This window comes from Podarcis liolepis (assembly GCF_965112155.1).
Source record: "Podarcis liolepis genome assembly, chromosome: 3".
Taxonomy (NCBI): Eukaryota; Metazoa; Chordata; class Lepidosauria; order Squamata; family Lacertidae; genus Podarcis; species Podarcis liolepis.
In genome coordinates, this window is record NC_139557.1 from 1,824,578 (window position 1) to 1,846,635 (window position 22,058).

General features: G+C 46.1%; 1 protein-coding gene and 1 long non-coding RNA gene across 11 annotated transcripts in view; one reads left to right on the top strand and one right to left on the bottom strand.

The window, feature by feature from the left end:
* RUNX2 (RUNX family transcription factor 2) overlaps positions 1–22,058 on the bottom strand; it is a gene marked incomplete at its 5' end in the record, with an annotated part of 229,073 nt that overhangs the window by 115,578 nt on the left and 91,437 nt on the right. For all 10 annotated transcript variants that reach the window (XM_083495180.1, XM_083495182.1, XM_083495177.1 and 7 more), the window contains one exon: positions 12,832–12,936. In XM_083495180.1, the coding sequence (XP_083351306.1) occupies positions 12,832–12,936 (105 nt within the window). The remainder of the gene's footprint in view (positions 1–12,831; positions 12,937–22,058) is intronic.
* LOC310703244 lies at positions 7,400–16,446 on the top strand. The gene is made up of 3 exons (XR_014524034.1): positions 7,400–7,477; positions 13,427–13,637; positions 15,690–16,446. It is a non-coding gene; the product is annotated as an uncharacterized lncRNA (long non-coding RNA).

A 22,058-nucleotide genomic window follows, 5' to 3' on the forward strand; every position in this document is an offset into this window, starting at 1 on the left:
AAACCCTCACCGTGATCAACTCCCACCCAGAAACCTATGTCCCCACTGTGGAAGGATGTGTGGATCCAGAACTGTTAAGGCCGTGTTCATGGAAGACAATCTCACTTGGCTAAAAGTGATGCCAGAGCCAGGGGCCCACTTATGAATGGTTTGCTGATTAGAATACTGTACTGGGTAGCACCTTTTCCACATTTCCCAGGATGTTGCTGTCCCTCCTGCCCAGAAAGCAGGCAGAGGAAATCTTTGGGATGATTCCAGTGATAGAAAAAAGGTGGGGAAGATATTCCTGTACCACCAAATAAAGGCTCAAATGGGGGCTGTCGGTTAATCAGAGCTCTATGAATGTAAGTGATGGTACATTTTTGCTGCATTAACGCATTACATTTTAAGTGTTCACATAACATGTGTGTGTGTGTGATGGTTCAAATGGCCCTAATTGCACATTGGTAAATATATAGATAAAAGGTGTGAAATGGCAATTTATAAAGATCGATTTTTTTAAATCAAGTAGTCAAAACTCCAAGCAAGGTGAACTGGAGGTCTTCCCTTATAAAGGTTTAGCTAATCCATCCATGAGCATCCAGGACAAGGACTGCAGCTCCAATTTACCAATGAAAATCATGCAGCATTTGTTCTGTCAGCTCTCCTTGCCAAGAGAAGGTCAAAGTGCCTTTCCTATAAGGAAGCCTTACAAATCCAAGATCTCCAGCATGATGTCATGTCTTAAAATGATAAGCTGGCAGCCCAAGTAACTCACTTTCTGTAAAGATGCACACAATGTTATGTTTATGTTACTTACGATGAAGGTTCTAATAAGTCATCGTCTGTGTTCCTTTAAAGAGGAGTTTTATAACCGAGATGAATCACAGCGGCAAAAGATCAAAGTTTAAAAACATCAATGATGCCATGGGGTATTTTTTAATCTTGTAATGAATGATGATCATGTGCTCTTATGAAGTTGGTCCAACTGCCAATTCCAGATGTGTATATTAAGAAGTTGTTTGTGATGTGACAGGCTCTGGTTCAATTGCCAGAGAAAGGGAGAGAGAGAATGAGGAACATGGCAACGTGCTTCAGACGTCCTAGTGAAATAAATACAGGTCCCAGCAGAAAAGGGAACTGTCTGTTGATGTATCAACTTACTAAGAAAAAATATATACAAGTATTATCAGAACTCCTCAATGGAGAGGCCCCACAGATTCCCCTCAGATGCCTCAACTTCTTTGTGCTACGCCAGTGCCAGCTGCACTAATTTACTGCAGTAACTAATTGCCGATTTACTAGTCTAAATTGGTCCTGGAATTCTCAGGAGGAAATGAAATTTTAACACACTTCTGCACACAGGTAGATGACTGACAAACTGGAACGTGTCCAGAGGAGGGCAACCAAAATGGTCAAAGGCCTGGAAACGATGCCTTATGAGGAACAGCTAAGGGAGCTGGGCATGTTTAGCCTGGAGAAGAGGAGGTTAAGGGGTGATATGATAGCCATGTTCAAATATATAAAAGGATGTCACATAGAGGAGGGAGAAAGGTTGTTTTCTGCTGCTCCAGAGAAGCGGACACGGAGCAATGGATCCAAACTACAAGAAAGAAGATTCCACCTAAACATTAGGAAGAACTTCCTGACAGTAAGAGCTGTTTGACAGTGGAATTTGCTGCCAAGGAGTGTGGTGGAGTCTCCTGCTTTGGAGGTCTTTAAGCAGAGGCTTGACAACCATATGTCAGGTGTTAAGTCGTGGGTTGACATAGCAGCCGGCACAGCGATTTCTTCAAGTAGCTCTTTATTCTGGTAAGCTGGAGTAGAACTGACCGCGAACAGCTCAGCCGGCCTCTATTTATAGGGAGCTGGCTGTCAACATTGTAACCACAACAGCCCAGAGTTCCCGCCTAAAATAACTGCCGCGGACCTGAGTGAAAACTATCTACAGACCTGAGTGAAAACTATATACAGTATCCCCCTGTTGGCCCAGGGTGAAACTACACTACATAACACCCCTCCCCACCGAGATAAGGCGTTAGTTACAATCGTAATGGTTTCCTTATATACAGCACTACGCGTAATGGTTCAATTAAGCACAAAAGCATATCGGTTACATTTCCCATACTTAGACCAACAGTGATACCTGTCCAACAACATAGTCCTTTAAATAAGTTGGGCGCTTGGAAGCTCTGCCAGACCGCCGGGGACTGGTAGCCAAGTCCGGAGGGCCACACAGTTCTCGCTGAGGCTGTGGTGCGACCCTAGGTGGCGTTGGAACCAACTCCCCTGGATCCACTGCTGTGAGTGGAGCCTCCGCAAGTGGAGTGGTCTGAGTCTGTTCTGAAACGGCTTGGTTCGGCTCCACGCTGGCAGTTTGCGAGGGAGGTGTAGGTGGGGCCTCGCCATCTGTACGTGTCTCTTCTGGAGCCGCAAGCACAGTTGGGGGCACCTCGGTAGTGTCCAAGTCCCCAACCCTGCGCCTAAGCTGGTCTATGTGCCGTCGCCACAAGCGTCCGTCTTCGAGTGCCACCTGGTACGAGCGAGGTCCAGTGACTCCCACTACTGTGGCTGGCACCCAAGGGATGTCCCCCACATAGTTCCGGGCAAAGACCTGGTTTCCTGGGACAAATGACCGTGGTGCGTTGGCACAGCCTGGGGGTTCAGCCACGGCAAAGTCTGGGTGTAGCCGGTCGAGCGGTGACCTGAGGCGGCGGCCCATAAGCAGTTCAGCAGGACTCCTCCCTGTGGCCGCATGAGGGGTGATGTGTTGCAAACAGGCCTCGCAGCACCCGGATGACAGCTTCGGTAGTGGTGGAGGGCATCAGGGCGACCTCCAGCCATTTGGAATAGGCGTCCACCACTACCATAAAGGTCCGGCCGTGAAAGGGGCCAGCCAGATCGATGTGCACCCTCGACCAGGGTGTCTTTGGCGTCTCCCAGGTGTGTCCCTTAGCTGCCGGTGGTGCAGGCCTCGACTCCTGGCACGCTTGACAGGCGGACACCCAGGCAGTGATGGCATCGTCCATATTAGGCCACCAGACGTAACACCGAGCCAACGCCTTCATTTTGACAATTCCCGGGTGGCCAACGTGCAGAGCCTCCAGGACGCGCTGACGGAGTCCCTGGGGAATCACGACGCGGTCTCCCCACAGCAGGCAGCCACGATGAACTGAGAGTTCATGTTGTCTGGTTGCGAAGGGCTGGAACTCCGATGCAAAAGGCCCTTGTGGCCACCCCCTCCACACCCAGTTGAGCACCCGGCTGATGGTGCGATCCTGGGCAGATGCGGAGGCCACAGTGGCAGCCGATACAGGCGCTGCCGGAAGATCCTCAATCAGAAGGAGCGATGAAGCTGGAGCCGGGTCTTCCACAAATGCTGGAAGAGGGCAACGGCTGAGGGCGTCGGCATGGCCCATCGATTTCCCCGGGCGATGGATGAGCCGGTAGTGGTAGGCAGCCAGGAAAACAGTCCATCGCAGCATGCGTGGTGAGAGGACCGGTGGAGTTGGACGATCACCGGCGAGGAGGCCCAGGAGTGGCTTGTGGTCAGTGATGAGGTCAAAAGTCCTGCCATAGAGGTATTCATGGAACCTCTTCACTCCAGCCACAAGTGCCAATGCCTCCTTGTCGAGCTGGCTGTAATTCCGTTCCGTCGGAGATAGTGTCCTGGAAAAGTAGGCGAGCGGTGCTTCTCTTCCATCTGGAAAACGGTGACTAAGGACAGCACCGATGCCAAAAGGTGAGGCGTCGCAGGCAAGGACCAGCGGCCTGGATTCACTGTACTGTACCAGCACACTGTCTGAAGAAAGGAGAGCCTTGACCGCGTTGAAGGCCGCCGTCTCCCGATGACCCCAGGCCCAAGGCGTCTTAGTGCTAAGGAGTCGGTGAAGAGGCTCAGCCACTGTGGCTTTGTGGGGCAGGAACATGTTATAAAAGTTCAGCAGCCCCAGGAATGCCTGCAACTCCGTTTTGTTCTTTGGGGTGGGGGCCTGCTGGATAGCGCGGATCTTGGATGTGGTTGGATGAAGACCGGAGGCATCGATAAGATAGCCCAGGAACTCTACCTGTGGAACGGCGATCTGGCACTTCTCCCTCTTTACCTTGAGCCCGGCCTCCTGGAACCTGGTCAGCACGGCACGGAGGCGCTCGAACAGCTGCTGGTGTGAGTCTGCAGACACCAAGACGTCATCAAAATATGGTACCACGCCCGGAAGCCCTTGCAGGAGACGCTCCATAAGGCTTTGGAAGATGCCAGGAGCCACACTCACCCCGAACTGCAACCGGCGGCAACGGAAAGCCCCCCGGTGGGTGACGATCGTCTGGGCTTCAGCAGTGGCATCATCGACTGGCAGTTGTTGATAGGCTTGGGCAAGGTCCAGCTTAGCGAAGACCTTACCCTCACCCAGGGAATGCAGCAGGTGGTGGACAACAGGAACCGGATAAGCGTGCTGCTGAAGTGCCTTGTTGATCGTGCACTTGTAGTCAGCGCAGATTCTCACCGACCCATCTGGCTTGACAGGCGTGACGATGGGGGTTTCCCACTTTGCGTGGTCAACCGGCTCCAAAACTCCTTGGGCGATCAGTTTGTCCAGTTGTTCGTCCACCTTAGCCTTGAGAGCAAAGGGAACCCGGCGTGGCTTTAGCTTGATGGGGGCGACTTGTGGATCAAGGCTAAAGGAGATGGGCGTACCTGTATATTGGCCCAAGGTGCCGTCAAAAACCTCGGCAAAGTCTTTGACCAGACCCTCAGTCTCTGCGTTAGAGATGCAGTTGATGCCGGTGACTTCCAGGCCGAGGGCATCAAACCAGTCTAGCCCTAGGAGGCTTGGCCGCTGACCTTCGACCACCACCAACCGGAGCAGGCCCGAAAAATCCTTGAAGGCGATCCGGAACCGGCCAACGCCTACCACGGGAATGTCGTTTCCCTGGTAGTCTCTCAGGTGTACGCGGTGAGAGTCGAGTTGCCTTTTGGACACTCTGGGTACCAGTCTTTTGATGGTGCTCCATGACACGATGGACAGGGCAGACCCGGTGTCGATCTCCATGTCACATGGAGCTCCTTCAATGAGCACCGTGACGTTCAGCTTGCGTCGCGTAGGCGAGTCGGTTTGGCCAATCGTGGTTCCAGACGGGCAGCGGCAGTTGGTGAGAGCGAAACAACTTTCCTTGGCAGACTGGAGTGAAGACTTGGACTTGCGAGTCGATGAAGGGGGGGTGTCAGACGGAGCCGATCGGCAGACCTTAGCGATGTGGCCCCTTCTGGAACACTTCCTACAGATGGCGTCTCTGAATCGACACTTGGCACGGGAATGGTTGCCTCCGCAGCCAGCACATTCCGGTTGGCCCTTGGACTTCTGTTGGAACTTCCTGCGCTTCCGCTTTGTCTGGTGCACGTCATCGTCTTCACTGGAGGATGCCTCCTCACTGCTGGCCTCTTCATGATGCACCGGAACTGGCTCCCTAGCAAGACGCGGGCTGCTGGACTTGCGGATCTCCTGGGCGGAGCGTTCAGCAGCTTCTGAGGCCACAGCCTCCTCAATGGCTTTCTGTAGCGTGAGGTCTGGCTTGGCTAGGAGGCGCCGTTGCAGATGGATGTCCCAGACCCCGCAGACGATTCGATCCATCAGGGCATCGTCTAAGTCTCGGAACTCACAGTGCATTGCAGCCTGTCGCAGGGCGGTGGTGTAGTTGTTGATTGACTCCCCCTCTGCCTGGTTCCGGTGGTAGAACGCATGGCGGGCAGCAATCTTGGACGGCTTTGGTGCGTAGTGGTTGCGGAGCTTCTCTTGGATCGTGTCCCATGGTGTTGTCTGGACTGCTTCAGGCGCAACCAACGCTCGGGCCATCTCAAACACTTCAGGCCCACAGAGGCTGAGGAATAGGCCCCGCTTCCGATCCTTTGATACTGCTGTCAGCTCGTTGGCTTGGAGGTAGCAGTCAAACCGAGCGAGGTAGGAGTCCCATGATTCAGAGGCTGGCGCAAACGGCGGTAGAGGCACAAGTGAAGCCATGATTCCGATGCCGGCGTGAAGGGCGATGGATGGAACACAGTGCTCTAGCCAGAACAGTCAGCTCTGAATTGGTTCTGCCCAGTGATTTCGCTCAGTGATTTCGCTCTGTGATTCAGCTCAGTGATTCAGCTCAGTTCAGAGGCTGGCCGCATCTGGCTGTGCTCTGATGTCCATCAATCCCACCCTCGTCGCCAGTGTTAAGTCGTGGGTTGACATAGCAGCCGGCACAGCGATTTCTTCAAGTAGCTCTTTATTCTGGTAAGCTGGAGTAGAACTGACCGCGAACAGCTCAGCCGGCCTCTATTTATAGGGAGCTGGCTGTCAACATTGTAACCACAACAGCCCAGAGTTCCCGCCTAAAATAACTGCCGCGGACCTGAGTGAAAACTATCTACAGACCTGAGTGAAAACTATATACAGTATCCCCCTGTTGGCCCAGGGTGAAACTACACTACATAACACCAGGAGTGCTCTGATGGTGTTTCCTGCTTGGCAGGGGGTTGGACTCGATGGCCCTTGTGGTCTCTTCCAACTCTATGATTCTATGATTTGTAGAAGGTAAAAACACTCTGTGGAAAGCTGCATTTGCCCACCTTTTTGTACAAATACTCACAGGTAGTGAAATGGGAACCACAATTTCAAGACATCCTCCACCAAGACTAATGGTACTTCAGAACTGTTGCTGTAATTTTTCCTAAAATATTAGGGCACACTGAACCCCTATTCAAATTCCTATATACTATTATAATCTCAAGGTGGAGCCCTAAAAATTCGTCTATACCAGCTCAATCAAACCAAACAATTATTGAGACACAAAGACAAAATTTGGTGAGATCTTTCTGGCCATACCAGCTTCTACTGGCTTTTTTCTTTGAACAAATCTAGAAATTATAATAAACTAACCTAATCAAGTAGTTTTGACTACTTGATTTTTAATGCCATTTTAAAAAATCATTTTCACTGAGGATCCAAAATTTCTGCTTTGATTACTGAGAGTGGCAAGAACAGGGCATTTCTGAAATGCAAGTGTTATGCCTATCGGGGTGGTTGCTCGAGAGCGGGCAGGCAAGATCCCTCACTGGTCTTTTCAAAGGCTTTATTATTGGTGCAAAAACATTCACAATGCAGAGCGCCTCTATTCCATGTCTTGCTCAGTCACTAGCAGAATCTGAGAGTGGGCGGTCCTTAAACTTTCCCCAGCAGAGTAGTCTCTTGACCCCCATCCAACGCCTCCCCTCTCTGCGCGAAAGCCTACTGTGCAGGGCAGGCTTGGGCAAAGAGGGGTCTCCCCCCCTCCCCCGCTTTGCTCAGGCACGGTGCCTTGGCTCTCTCTTGCATCCTCCGAGCCCGGCAGCTCTTCCCCACTAGAGGCAGGGCTTCCCTCCTCTGCGGAGGAAGTGCTGCTTCCCACGATCTTTGGAGGCTCCCTGTACCCCAGCTGCCCTTGCACTTCTCACCTCTGAGCCGATGGTAGTTCCCTGACAGTAAGTTAATCAAATTAAAGAATGTCCTTAGTTGGTTTAATCATAATATAAACAAAACAATATTGCCAATTCACTGAGCTAAGTAGTCATAGCCCTGTTCCCATATTGTATTCTAAGGCTGCACATTTACCTTGGAGTGATTCCTTTACACTCACTGGGACTTACTTCAAGCATTTTGGCCCCATCCTAAAGCAGCTAATACTAGTCAGGATACCCACATGTAGAACCAGAAAACCATAGAATTGCAGAGTTCGAAGGGACCCCAAGGGCCATCTTGTCCCACCCCCTGCAATGCAAGAGCCTCAACACACGGTCCCCCATCCAATTTGAAACCAAACTAGACGCTGCTTAACTTGACAAATGTGCTAGCGCCACCCCTTATTCTGGACTTGGATCAAGACCAAGGAAAGGCTCGCTTACCACCACCTACTAGCAACAGTACAATCACATTTCACTCACAACAATTCATAGAGCCCAGTAGTCTTCACAAACTGTCATAAACTCTCCACTGAACCCCAGAGAGTGTTATCCTGGAGGGCAGCCCCCACAGACAAATCATTGACTCATGGAATTGTACCATAGGAAGGGACCCCAAGGGCCATCTAGTCCAACCCCCTGCAGTGCAGGAATCTCTTGCCCAAAGTGGGGCTCGAACCCATGCACAGTGAAGGGCCTGTGTACCATAAACAAGCCCACAGAACATGTTCCACCATTTCCTCCGCCCCAGAAACTTCACAACATTCAGTGTCAATCCTCCCAGCCCTGCACAAGCCACTCCAAAAATTGCAATGCCCCATCAAAACGCTGAACTTACTAACCTGCCCTGCCTCTTTTTCAGTTTAAAAATCCAAAAATGATGGGCAAAAGGCATGGGCCCCCAAATCAGTACAAATCAATACAAATCTGAGGTTCTGCCTTCTCCTAACAAAAGCCGGCCCCTCGACAAAATCCTGGCTACACCCACGACAAAAGGGAAACACCCTCCTACCTACAGAACCCATCTCCCACTGCCCTTGCCATTTAGCTATGTTCAAACCAGCTTTTTATCTTCTGAAGAAGAACCTCAGTTCTCATCAGCTACAGCCACCATGGCCCAATTTGGGTCAGGGATTATGGGAGGTGTAGCTCATCAACATCTGGAGGGCCACAGGTTAGGCCCTTCCATTTATTGTTGATTTTGTCCACATCTTCCATTCATTTTATTTATTTATAGTTTAAAGTAATTGTTCTTTGCCACAAGCATTCCCACAGCTTAAAACGAAACAACACAATAAAGCTCTTCTCAATAGTACCATGCTAATGTCTGCTATATGTTGTCATGGGAAAGGAAGCTCCGTTAATGCCCAGGACTGCTTCCCCTTCTCATTGATAAGGCAGTTCTGCAGAATCACCACCACATCACAGGGGAACGTTTTGAGAGCAGCCATCACTCAGAGCAAATAATACCATAAACAGGAAGCTGTCTTCCATAAAGTCACATTGTGTTTCACCAATAGCTGTAGATCAAGGTTCACTAACTTTGCACCTGAGGGCACCGTGACACCTGTGGAAGCCTTTACTGGCACACCTGAACAGGGTCCCCAGGGTCTGAGCTAGCCCTCCTAGAAAGAAAGTTATTCAGGAAAATGTGAAAGGTCCCTTCTAAGCAATTTATGTGAAATAGGCTAGTCTGGCTGCTCTTGCTGCCTGTCAATCTTTGTAGCCAATAGGAATACTTGAGGTCCTAAAGAGGTGGTGTTTCCCACCTTCCACTTAGTGCCCTTTTGCCACTTCTGTGTTATTTTCTAGTCCTTGGCGTCTCCCTTTTCCCCTAGCAACCCGGATGCATCTTTCCTATGGTAGGTTCATCTGAGACCAAGTAGTCTTTAGAAGTTATTCTTTTCCAAATAGCACCGAACAATCAGTGTGAGTGGATGTTAAAGAATCCCTCCCTCCCCCAAGGCAAACTTTGCAAAGTGTCTTAGGTATTTTGATGTTGTTGGCATCCATCTGTCTTGAGAGGCAATGGAGTGCATCTCCAGTGGTGAAGCAAAACTGCTGCATTAGCAGCACCAAAGTGACCTCTCCTGGGGCACAAGCCTGGAGGTCCTGGGCTGCCCAGATGATAAAATCCCCCTCTCTGACTCCCTGATGTTATCCACAGAAAAGCAGAGCAATACAGTTGGTTCCAGCTTGACTGCCAGAGTTGCTGGAAAGAGGTGTAGAAGGCACCATGCAACTGCCTTAGGGACTGTACTGCAGATTTGTGAAGGGTTTACTCCTTAGCCTCTTCTTCTCCCCAAGACACCCTGCAAGGCAGCAGAGGTTTAGGACCAGAGTTTCCCTTCTCCTGCACGGGTTACATTCCCTGACTGACAACCCCCATTTGCCCCTCACTTCCGTCTAGGGCATGTGCAGAAACTGCTTTATTGGTCTCACCTGCTCAGTCTGCCAGAGCCTGTATTCACGTGCAGTAATACAGTTATGGCAAAAGCTTCACCACGACTGTATTCTCTTTGTGTGTCCCCATGCTCCCATATGGCAGCCATGTTTTATTTTCATTCTAATCCTGAAAATCGTTTGTTAAGCGTTTGCATATTAATTAAATTATTTCCATTGATTCCTATGAGAATATTTCTATCGTGTTCTCGACCACAGAATTCTGACCTCCAAATGGCAGACAAAAGTGAAACCCAGGGAAACCCTCTGAAACCCTGCAAAAGGCTAACAAGGAAGGGGAAATGTTATCTTAATTGTCTTATCTCACCTCCTTCCCACCCCCTGGTTTCTGGCAACCTCAAAGCAATAGAACACAAAAAGTAAGGTATGTTTAAGCCTGCTTATTTGTTTACACACAGATCCAGCTGTTTGGATATCTGAATCTGTGGTGTGTATAGCGAGACTTGGGTACTAATTCCTTGTGTTTGGATAAGTGAATTTTCCTACAAGTGCTTGGATAATGGGACCTACGTGCACTAGCAAAATTTCATACATGAATGTACTTGCTACTGAAATGTTTGCTGCTTGCTAAGCATTCATATGTTGTGCTGATGGGCAAATTTAGGCACAAATCTGTTCCTTTTGCTGCGCTTAAATATTGTCTGCCTGTTTGGAAATTTCCTGTTTCAAAGGTATATCAGCACAGTGTTGCAGACTTCCAAACGGGAAGAACCAAATTAAATCCAGATGTAGAAACTTGTCAGTGTTTCACAAAGGACAAAATGCTTTCAAACTCACTAAGTGCTGGCAGTTGCAAATGAGAAAAGGGCCTTTTTCAAGAACAGCAAATTTAGCAAAGATGAATGAAAAAGACAGGAAGCTTCTCTGATACAAGGTGAAAACAGTCTTCAACATGCGCAGGCAAATTCCATATAGTTCAAGAACAGAAGAGACCCCCAATATTTCTCCATTGTTAATCAGAGGGAAACATGAAGAAGGCGGCAGTTGGTGTAACACTTAAACAACTGAATTTGCACTCCTGTCAAGGTTTTATCAGCAATTACTCATCAAATGCAAATAAATGACTAAGATACTTCCATCAGTAGCATTTATCTGATATTAATGTGATTACTCTTCAAATAATCATTAATTTCTTAATACGGTTAACTGTTAGTATCCTTCCATAATTCCAGTCCGGGACAAATATTAGGGCCAAACATCCTTGCCTTGCCCGGCTCCACGGCAGTCCCCCTTTCCCTTTCTGCATTGGCTTGGAACTTCAGTCCCAGGTTATGTTAAACCAGAGCTCCTAATTTTATCTGAACCAAGGAAGTCTGCCTTAATGACAGTTAGCAACCAGAATAATAAGCCTGGCTTCTCGTTCTGGTTAGTTAACTGAGATTCACCTGGATGCCTGAAGGATCCTGTTCCTCATTCCCACTGTCTCATTCTTTGGCAGCTGAACCAGGGATGGTCACTTCACAAATGACTTCTTCATTTTACACATGGCAGTCCACCTCATTGTTTTCTTTCTTCAGCTGGGATTAAGCTATCATTCCCAAATTCAGATGTAATGGGAGACTCTGTCTTAATACACTCTGACAGAGTCCGCTCATGACAGCGGGCAGTTGTGGTGGGGAGCAAATTAGGAGTACTTGGTTCCCAACACTCATTCTTGGTGTCATAAACCTCAGCTGTATAAAGCCAGGAAAGATCATCTGAGTGCAGACAATTCCTAAGCATCAATTAAAGGTTGCTAGTTCAGTCCTATTACAGTATATTGCCATGTTCTTTATTCCCAAGGGCTCTATCATGATTCCACTCTTAAAGCTGAATTCTGTACTAAGAAAATCTAATTATACATGACATAATTAAGTAGTAGAAGAGTAAAAATAATTGCCTGTAATAGGGGAAAATGTATTCAGAAGCATACAACGATGTTCGTGCCACGTTCCACATATCTGAATGCTTTTTCCTTTACAAAACAGTGAACATATTTGCTCAGGTTCTGGAAAATGGCATCTGAAGGTGCATCTAAGTAATTACAATTACATTAACACAACCCTATAAAGACTTAACCTCAAACAATTCACACCTCATTAATGAGATGCAAAGTAAAAACCCTTGCTTCCTGGTCTCACTGAATTAAGCAGGGGGTGAGATCTGCCTGACCTTCAGTGCCAGCCCTTCTAGGCCAGGGGTCAGCAACCTTTTTCAGCCGGGGGCCGGTCCACCATCCCTCAGATCATGTGGGGGGCCGGACTATATTAGGGTGGGATGACCGAATTCCTCTGCCCCACAAATAACCCAGAGATGCATTTTAAATAAAAGGACACATTCTACTCATGTAAAAACATGCTGATTCCCGGACCAGGAAATCAGCGAAAGGGCCCAGGCGACTGAAGTCTTGGGTTCTCAAAATATTGGACTATTTATTGAATACCCTCTTCACTTGCCTTACAACAGACTATGGGAACCTAATTCACACACGCACTCCCCTCAGCATTTTGCAAAGCAGTGTCCACACAGTATGGGCAAATTTTAACCAAGTTAGGAAAACCACTAACCAAGGGAAAGTGGGCATGGATAAAATTGGCCAGAGCCATGTGGATGTCACTTCACCCAAACAGCAAACTAGTGAAGACACAGCCTGAATTCCAGGAGGAAAACACATTGCTTGGATGATGCAAGAATTCAGTCTGAGCACCATGAGCTTCCAATGAAGTCCTCTGAAGTCCCATTACTGGAATGGCCACCTGTGCTCTAAACTTGGAACAATTCGCCTAAATCACAGCGAGGTCTCCACAAGAGAGAGAACCGGGCTTGGAATAGGAGATGAAGAAATAGTATCATACACGGAAGGTGATGGCAGCCATTTACTTCCACAAATGAAGAGCACCAGACTCCAGATCACAAGCAGAGAACAGTGTACTTACTCCTTGGTTCTCTGGGTCCATCCACTGTCACCTTGATAGCTCTGTGGTACGTAGCCACTTGGGGGGGATTTGTAAGGACTGTTATTGTCAAGGTGAAACTCTTCCCTGTAAGGAACAGTGAAAACAAGGGGAAGGGGAAAGGAAAAGAATGAGTATAGAAATATGGTTGCTTGAGAAACCATCTACAGCACTCAGAATCCCAATCAGCAGAAGATGGCCTGGTGGGATTGAGCCACTTACCTGGCCTTCTGGCAGGTGGGTCCCACAGTGGTGCTAGGAGTACTGAAGCTGAGGCAGTGGGAAAGCACCAGCGAAACCAGTTGCGCACTCCTTTTCATGCAGCTGCACCACCTTGCCCCTCTGCCTCCCCCTAAGCAGCAGTGATGCTCTTGCCAGGAGGTCAAGTAGGTGCCTCTGTCCCGTCAAGCTGCTACTGAACCCAATTATCATCAGACACGAAGCCCCAGTGGAACAAGGAAACATTATGCTGCTGTGGTTTCACTCTAATGTTTGGAACTCATTTTTTTAAATTGAAATATCAGATAGTGAAATAATAGTGGAGAAATTATTACAGGCTTCTTCTTCTTTTTTGCAGTGAATGTCAATCAGCAGGCTTTATGCCCATTACTGCTTTCAGGCAGTAATGTCCAGACAGCAGCATTCAGCAACATAATACACAACTAGCATAAGAGGAGCTGAGCAGAGAAAGGCAGGTTTGGCAGGTCTCCTCTGAGACACACGCCTGGGATGAGTCTAAGAAGTCACCTACCAGTCCAGCAGCGGCTCTGCCAACTATGGTACCCAAGGTAGGCGAGCACTACCCCAGACCCTCCAAGTGTCCCTATTTTCCAGGGACAGTCCCAGATTTACAGAAGCTGTCCCGCTTTTCCTTAGGACGTCCCTATTTTCATCCGAGGAATTTTGGAGGGCATGCTAGCCCTCATACTCCCAGAGGAGAGGACTGCTGAAACTAGAGTCCTCTGGGTGTTTCCCAGGAATGTTTTTGCTCACGTAACAGGGCCTCTGACAAAGATAAGCCAGGAATATAAACAGGAACACTTCAGAAATGGGGCAAACATAATTTCTTTTACATAGAGTATGGTATACAAGGTGCGTTCCATGCTGTTCTGCAAAATAACATAAGCAACTAGCGGGCCCCTGCTAGAGAAAAGGTTTGTCCCAGCCTGAACAAGACCAGGAAGAGGAGCTGCATGGGGGAAATCCCAGTGGGAAAGAAATAGAAAAGAGATGTCTCCTAATGAAGCAGAAAGGTGCCATATGATGTTTGGTGCTGCCTGATCATGGCACTAAAATTGCAAACCACAAGGCAAGAAAGAGCTTTTTTCTCAGTATGGAAGGTAGTTGACAGACTCCAGGAACACCAAAGGCAGCCCCTCCTCATTTTTATAATTCAATCCAAGTGTGGGGATCGAGTGAGCAGAGAGCAAGCGGGCAGGAGGGGGGCTGCAGGCAAGGAAGCTGCTCAACAGTTGGGCAGCCAAGGCTCTCTTTTCACCAGTGGCTCTGCTTTTAAGAGGAACAAGCATTGCTCGGGGTTCTTATGCAGAGGGGCTGAGGAAGACTAAACTTTACCATATTTATTCCCACAAGTCCTGCCTTACGTCTTTCTGAACGGGGAACAAGGCATGGGATTCAGTGTAGAAGGTCATGGCCAGCGCTGATTGAACTGCAATAACTTACTCTGAGCAGAATGCCAAGTTCCACGCAAGCATTTACACCAGTGTAAAACTCTTGAGTAGAATTACTGTTCACTGCACTGTGCAGCTGAAATGAATTTTATGTTATTTTACATCACATTGTTTCATTATTTAATTTGTCCATTACAGTATGTGAAAAGAATAAATATCTCTCCCGGGAGCCATCAAACAGGGAGCTAGTGTCTTCTGCTTTTTATATGCCTGTAGTCATAATATGATATCATCATTACTGGAACAATCTATAGAACTCTTCTTTCTTTCTTTCTTTCTTTCTTTCTTTCTTTCTTTCTTTCTTTCTTTCTTTCTTTCCTAAATACCTATCCAGTGTGAAGTTGCTTTGCATGTATAAAATGTGATCTATTTCACAACTGCAAGGTAGCATGCAATGCAGCGCAACCTTGCAACTGTTAAAAAGACAAAACTATACAGAAAGGGAGAAAGAAAAGGGGACAGAATCTGAATGCACCTTCAGTCATGCAAGACTGTGGTCTCTGTCTGTTCTGCAGAGTCACTGCTCTAATCACTTAGATATGCAACTGTTAATCATTTCAGATAGTCAAAACTGCAAACTGTTTCAAGACAGGAAAAGGTGGGCGTGCAACAGTGACTCAATAAAGCCGTCAGCAGTCTCATGCCTATGGCTCATTTAGGCTTGACTCTTTTTACCAGAATCTTAAAAGGGTCTTTTTCTCTTTAAACGCTCACTCTTTTCCTCCCCCCTCCCATCCTGCCTTGTCAGTATTAAATCAAAACCCAACTCTTAAACAATATGTAGCAGCACAAAACTTAACAGAGTCTTTTCAACGTCTAATACAAAGCAAGCAGGCAGATGCGTGTCTGTGTGTTCATTTCATATTAGGGTACGTAAATAAAACAGAACAGGTCTGCTGCTGTCAACTCTAGTAAGCAAGCTTTCCTCTACAATCCACCTCTCTAAACTTGCTTCAGACCTACAGCATTCGTTAACAGACATGTGCTTCAGAACATCCTGGACATATATACATAGAGAGGAGAGAGAGAATGAATATGACTGTAAATCTTTCAAGGGAATGAAATATTTCTATCCCAGTACTAGGACACAGCATTTTCAGGAAAATCTGTGATTTAGAACACAAATAATGTTTATTTCGCTCATTACAGAAATGGAAGACTTACGCAGAAGTGACCTATCACTCAGCGACATCCTCTGAGAAGTACAAAGCTGGAGGAGAAACAGATATTCTTTTAATCTTAACTATTCCGTTTTTCAACAGATCAGCCTTTGGGCATGGCTAACCTTATTGTTGACCACTGGTTTGTGATTGATGTTATTTGTGGTGTTTCATTTAATTCCTTATTTTAAATTTTCATCTTCCAACAACACCACTCTTCCACACGCCAGAGGCAAGCAAGTCTTTGATCCTGGCTAGTAAGAACAGCCCCTGCTGTCCAGAGGGAGGCTCATTGCTACCACTAAACCAGGATGCCAGCAAAACCCTCAGTGGATTTTCAGGAGAGGGGTTTCCTCTATTTACCAGTAAACTAAGCTGCCAGCCCAGCCTCTCCTGCCAAGTTCTTTCCCTTGCCCCCAGCCCTGCCATTATCCCCCATCCCCCTATTTTTTTACAGGAGAATCAAGGATGCCATTTTAAAATGCCTTCCTTGCGTGTGCTGCCTCCACCTACGCCTCCTTATGCCCAAGAAGAGAAAAGGGAAGCTCCCATCACCTTGTTCCAACCACTTTTTCGATCCTGGCTAGCCAGAACTGATTTAAAACAAACAATATTTTTGTCAAAAATTGCTGTACAAGGCTTGGAAAAAGACAGGCGTTCGTATAACTGGGGTGGGGGTTGAGGGGACTGATCCTGCCCAAAACATTTTAAAAACAATGCTGCATTCTCTGTATCCTAGTGTAACTGAAAGCTCCCTGCACCATCTTAAATGTTGATCTTCTTATTCTGATATTGTACTCAAAAGACAAGTAATGAAAAGTGGGAATATACTTTAGCTGGACATCTTTTTTAAAAGACTGCTAATAAATTTGGCTTGGAATTCAGGAACCTGGCTTTGCTCACATAAATGAAAGAGTGTTGGGGTTAAAAAAAGAGAAGCGATGGGTCTAAAATGCAAAAATACCTCTAGCAAAGGCTTAAACATAAAATATTAAGATGCTTGGTGTGTTTTGATACATTCTACATAATCAAAATAAATATTAGTATACACATTTGCCAACTGTATTTCTCGTTATATCAGAGAAAACACTGTGTTTTATGAGGATCTATAGTCATGCAAAAGATAAAAGTCATGATCCAGCCCAAAGCTAAGCACTTTTTAGTCCCATTGGAGTCACTAAAGGCGCAATCCTAACCCCACCTACTTGGAAGTAAGCACCATTGACTTCAATGGGACTCACTTCTGAGTAGACTTAGATTGCATCATAAAGCATTTGCTGAAATCTCTCACAGTAAAATCACTGTGACTTTAAAAATGCCTGACTTTTGCTAGATCCTGACCAGATTCTCTCCCCACCAGCTCCTTCCCACATTCTTTTTACTGGTTCCTCTGTGGCCTTGAAATTTACTTCTGGTAGCTAATTACTAATTTTAGTGTTCTTTTTATGAACCTCGCTGGCTCAGAAGTCATCTGGCACCACTCCTTTCGTGTACCCCCATCCTGGACATTCTTCGTCGTTAACACATCTGGGTGTAGTTGAACCTCTCTGCTGAAGAGAGAAACGACCCTATAAGCGCGCAGGACAGAGTCTGCAGTCAGATGCTGTTGCAATTAATTTACAGACCAAATCTCTTAATCATAGGTATTTGCACCGATATGTGTGTCCACAAGTCAGGCAGTAACTCTACAAAGATGGTAGAATGTCTTGCTGGTTGCAGCAGTAAACACTCCAGTCTTAACCACTTATCTACCAGTGCAGTACAAGGAAGTTAAGTAATTACATCCACTGAGCCACCATTCCCCCTCCACAAAGACTCCTGGAAACTGAAGCTGATAAAGCTGAGAATTCTCTGTTAAAGGTTCCTTGCCCCTCTAAGAGTGCTACGGTTTCCTGAGGGGAGGAAATTACTACAAAGCTAGCATATATTATATGCCATACAGCAGAGCTGGGGGACCATGACCCCTCAGCTGTCTTTGGACTCCAGCTGCCAACACCACAGACCACTGGCCATGCTCTTTGGGGGTGACCAGGAGGTGGCGTCCCACAACACCTGAAGGACCACAGTTTCCCCACCCCTGCTCTGCGGGAAATCAAGGAGGATCTCCTTCTTGACTCTGAACAATATTGGGATATCTTCTAATTAATGGCCTGCTGTGTTATAAAACATCCTAGGAGGTAAAGTGTCTGTGGGCAGCAAGGCTGGGAGACCATTGTATAGACCTTCCTGACTACAGCCAGCAGCGTTTGAAATGAATCCTAGAGTTGGAAGGGACCCAAGAGCCATCTAGTCCCACCCCCTGCAATGCAAGAATCTCAGCTAAAGCATCCATGGCAGGTGGCAATCCAACCTCTGCTTAAAAACCTCCAAGGAAGGAGAGTCCACCACCTCCCAAGGGAGACTGTTCCACTGTCTAACAGCTCTTACTGTCAGAACGTTCTTCCTGGTGTTTAGTCAGGAACCTTGAAGCCATGGGTTCGAGTCCTACCCTCCAGAGCAGGAGAAAACAAGCTTGCTCCCTTTCCCATGTGACAGCCCTTCAGATATTTGAAGAGGCCGATCATATAGCCACTCAGTCTCCTCTTTTCCAGGCTAAACAGACCCAGCTCCTTAAGCTGTTCCATATAAGGCATGGTTCGACTGACGTGGCCATTTGCAACTCACCACTGCTCCTGGACTGAGTCACCTGGTAAAAAGATGAGCGGCACATGCAATCTGCCTCTCCCCATCCCTACCCACTTTCTTTCACTCCTTGCCTCCACTGCAGCACCCAGGGGGCCACATCAAGCGGCTGAGACAAAGATGTAGTGGCAACAGGAAGCTGGAGTAGGGAACAGTTGGGCAGACCTCCCTAACTAGATAATGAAGCTGAAGAGTCTGTGGACGGAGTCTTTGGCGCTGCCCAAAGGCTGCAGAACGCACTACCCTTGGATGCTTGCACGTGCCTGGTCCTTTTCTGGAAGTATTGCAAAGCTTTCGAGTTAGTCTGATCTTTGGTTGCCAGGGCAATGTTTTCAACTGCGTGTGAAGTTCTAGCTCATGTTTTATTTTGCCTTATTTTCATTTTCATATTATACATGTGTTTCATATTGTTACCTGCCCTGCTCCAATAAATAGAAACGTCTCCTTAGCCCAGAACATTCTTGCTATGTTTATAGCACATGAGCTCCTGTTTACTACTACTGTTTCCTTTCCTTCTATTTTAAGCAGTGCTATAAAAATCCATCATTAATGATAACTTTTTCTTTCGTGCTCTCTGCTCTGTGTCTGAGAGACAAGTCTGGACCAATTTCTCCATCATGCCTCTGGCAGCAGAATGGAGCTAGCATTTCAGATCCTCTACCAAATCCCGGCTGCTTCAAAGGAAAAACCCTACTTTCTTCCGTTAAGATCATAAGAAATATAGGAGGAGGGGTCAGCTCTGTTTGGACATAATTACACTTCATCAAAAGAAACTTTCTTCATCTTCCATGCGTGAAAAGTCTGCAAGCAGTTAAGTCTGTCTCTCTCTCCCCCCCCCTTTCTTTCTTTCTTTTTTTAATATAAAAATTGCTATTTGGGAAAGTAGCCAAAACTTGGAAAGCCAATATAGTAAAACTTTGCACATACCCTTTGTTATCCTTTGAAGTTTCTTAAATAAATATGTTGAGAGTTTGTAAAATACACTATCACTTTTCGTAAATTTTACTCATTGATCACAGAAAGCTTCTCATCCATGGGAGGTAAGAGTGAGGGAGACTCACTGTGATTTTTTTATATACTCACTTCATTTCCTACTGTTTAATAAATGTATATCATAGGTTTCAAATGAGTTTTGGAGCAGACAAGGGCTACATCAGATTTCTGTTCTTTTCCAGCACCAGTCTTGTGCTGTAACTACTGTACTTCTGTTGCAGGCTATCTTGAAATAGATGCCAAAAAACCTTCAAACTCAATCAACCAACATAAAGACAAAACAGAATTTTAAAACAATACATTAAAATAAGAAAGGGAAAAAATATTTTTTATCAAATTATCCGTGCAATAGAAGTGTTCTTTATTATATAGCATTGAAATAGATTTAAAAGATTACATGATTGGCCACATTCCTAAAATAAAAACCATTCACTGGGAACAGCCCTTGCTAAATAACTTTTACCATTTTTTTAAAAAAAAATTATTTATTGAATTTATATACCGCCCTATACCCTCAGGTCTCAGGGTGGTTCACAAATGGTTAAGATAGTAACAATGACCCCTCTGATTGGCCAGAACAGTGATTCTGGCTCCTCTCACAGATTTGCATTTATGTTAATTACATGCCTCAGAAAAGCCTGGTTCCTATTTTTGCACAACTTGTTTTGTTTTTAAATGTGGTTCCTGTAGGGCCCCACAGAGCGAGAGTGCTGGGCCAAGGTGGCCAAAGGACCCCAACCCCTGGGCTGAAGCAGCAGGCTTGCCTGGCTAGAGGGGAGGGAAGGGTCAGTCTTTGCCCAGCCAGGTCAATTTTGCATGGACTCATTTGCAAGTCAGATCCAATCCATTGCAGCACCAGTATATGTGGACTTCTCCACTTATCTAAGTAATTAAAAATTTAATGCTTATTTCATCTCAATGAATGTATTTCTAAACATAGTTTATCCTAAAATATTCATTCTTTACACATTTTGGTATACTTTTGAGCCAAGAACTATATCACAAAATTAGGAGGAATTCACAATCCAAAGAATACTACATATGTTCTATAATTCTATGATTCTATGTTCTGATCTGTGTACTAATTTGGGAGATGCAAATGAAGCTCATTTGCTTTTTTAAAAAATCATCCTTCACTGCTGCTTTAAGGAAGGCACAAGAATACCACATGCTGCTATCTCCCAGAGTAAAAATCAGAACGTGTCTGCTGTCAAACCCTTCTTTCCCATGCTGAGACTTCTTGGGTAACAGCAGAACAAGCAAGAATCCAAGTCTGGAAAAAGGTTTTTCGGTTTTTCCTGCCTGAGAGAGAAATGGGATGGAGCAACCCAGCTGTGCCCGGCTAGCATCACATCAGGATGCCAAAGATTTATTGCGGCGTAAGTTGTTGCTTGTGCTACAACTGACAAAATATTGAACAAATTAATATATTTTGACCTACTTAAACCTCATATAGCTAGCAAACTCATTTTGCTTTGGGGATTTCTGTATTTTAAAAAAATGTAAATCAGCATTGTTTCAAACATCTATTTAGTCACTAATTTCAATTTTGAAGCAGTTACAGGGATTTTCAGTGGAAATTCTCTTCAGTCTTTCTATTGCTATAAAAAGTTTTTACGACTGGAGACTAAATTTCATATTACAGAGAGATCTTTAAAGGGCAGAGGAAACTTCAGAGCTGAATCTTCTGGGAACTAGAAAGTCATATTCATTTCCATTCTAAAGTAAACAATACTTGATTCTCACTAATTTAGCAACTGTACTATGTATGGAACCTGATCCAAAGTTTATTGAAACCTACAACAGCTTTTCAGTCTCAGTAAGCACTGGATCAGACAGACCCAATGCTAAATAAAAATAACATAATTTTAGAGATAAGCAAAATCTCCCCACCTCAGTTTGGAATGGGCTTGGAGGAAACTCATGCATTTTTCTGAGAGGTGACCTAAAATTTCAGAAAATTTGGGACATTCCATTTTCGACCATAGGAGCCAACTCCTAGGGGCCAAGGACGCTTTGCCCCCCCATACAATATTTGAGGAGTCAGGCAGCCCCCAAAGTTGATGGACATTGCCATTTAAATGGGGTGTGTGCTGCACACCTTGTGGTCGACTATGTGGGGCAGGGCTTACCTGGGCCTCCCCAATATTTTATTCAAGTTGGCACCCTTGTCTTCAACTGTCCTTTTGTAGCTGAACATCCCCCATTTCCTGGCCTTGGAAAATCACTATCTCTAATTTTAGCTTTTGGAGTTGCCTTGTTTTTTGGTTTTTTGTTAATATGTATAGTTGATATTCAAAGTTCAGCCTCCTTCCCAGGTCCCTAGCAATTAAATCTCTCAGAAGGGAGAGACCCATCTTGCTTTTAGGCACACATACAAGACAATGCACACTCTTCAATGCAACAACACACAGCACACAGCCTGCTGTTCCATACACAGTGGCTGCTGACGTTAGAGGTTTCAGCATCATGTCATGGTGACAGGTGATGTCTCTGGAATGAGAACAATTGTGTCCCTATTTTTGTCTGTAGGATGCTGTTTAGGATGCCACCCCGTCAGCATGTCCAGCTTTCCATGCAGGTGCTCTCCCTCTCTGATAGGTGCCCCTTCTCCCTTCCTTTGGCCTAAAACTCCCATTACTAGCAATGGAGTAGAGAGAGCACAGTAAGGAGAGCTGTTACC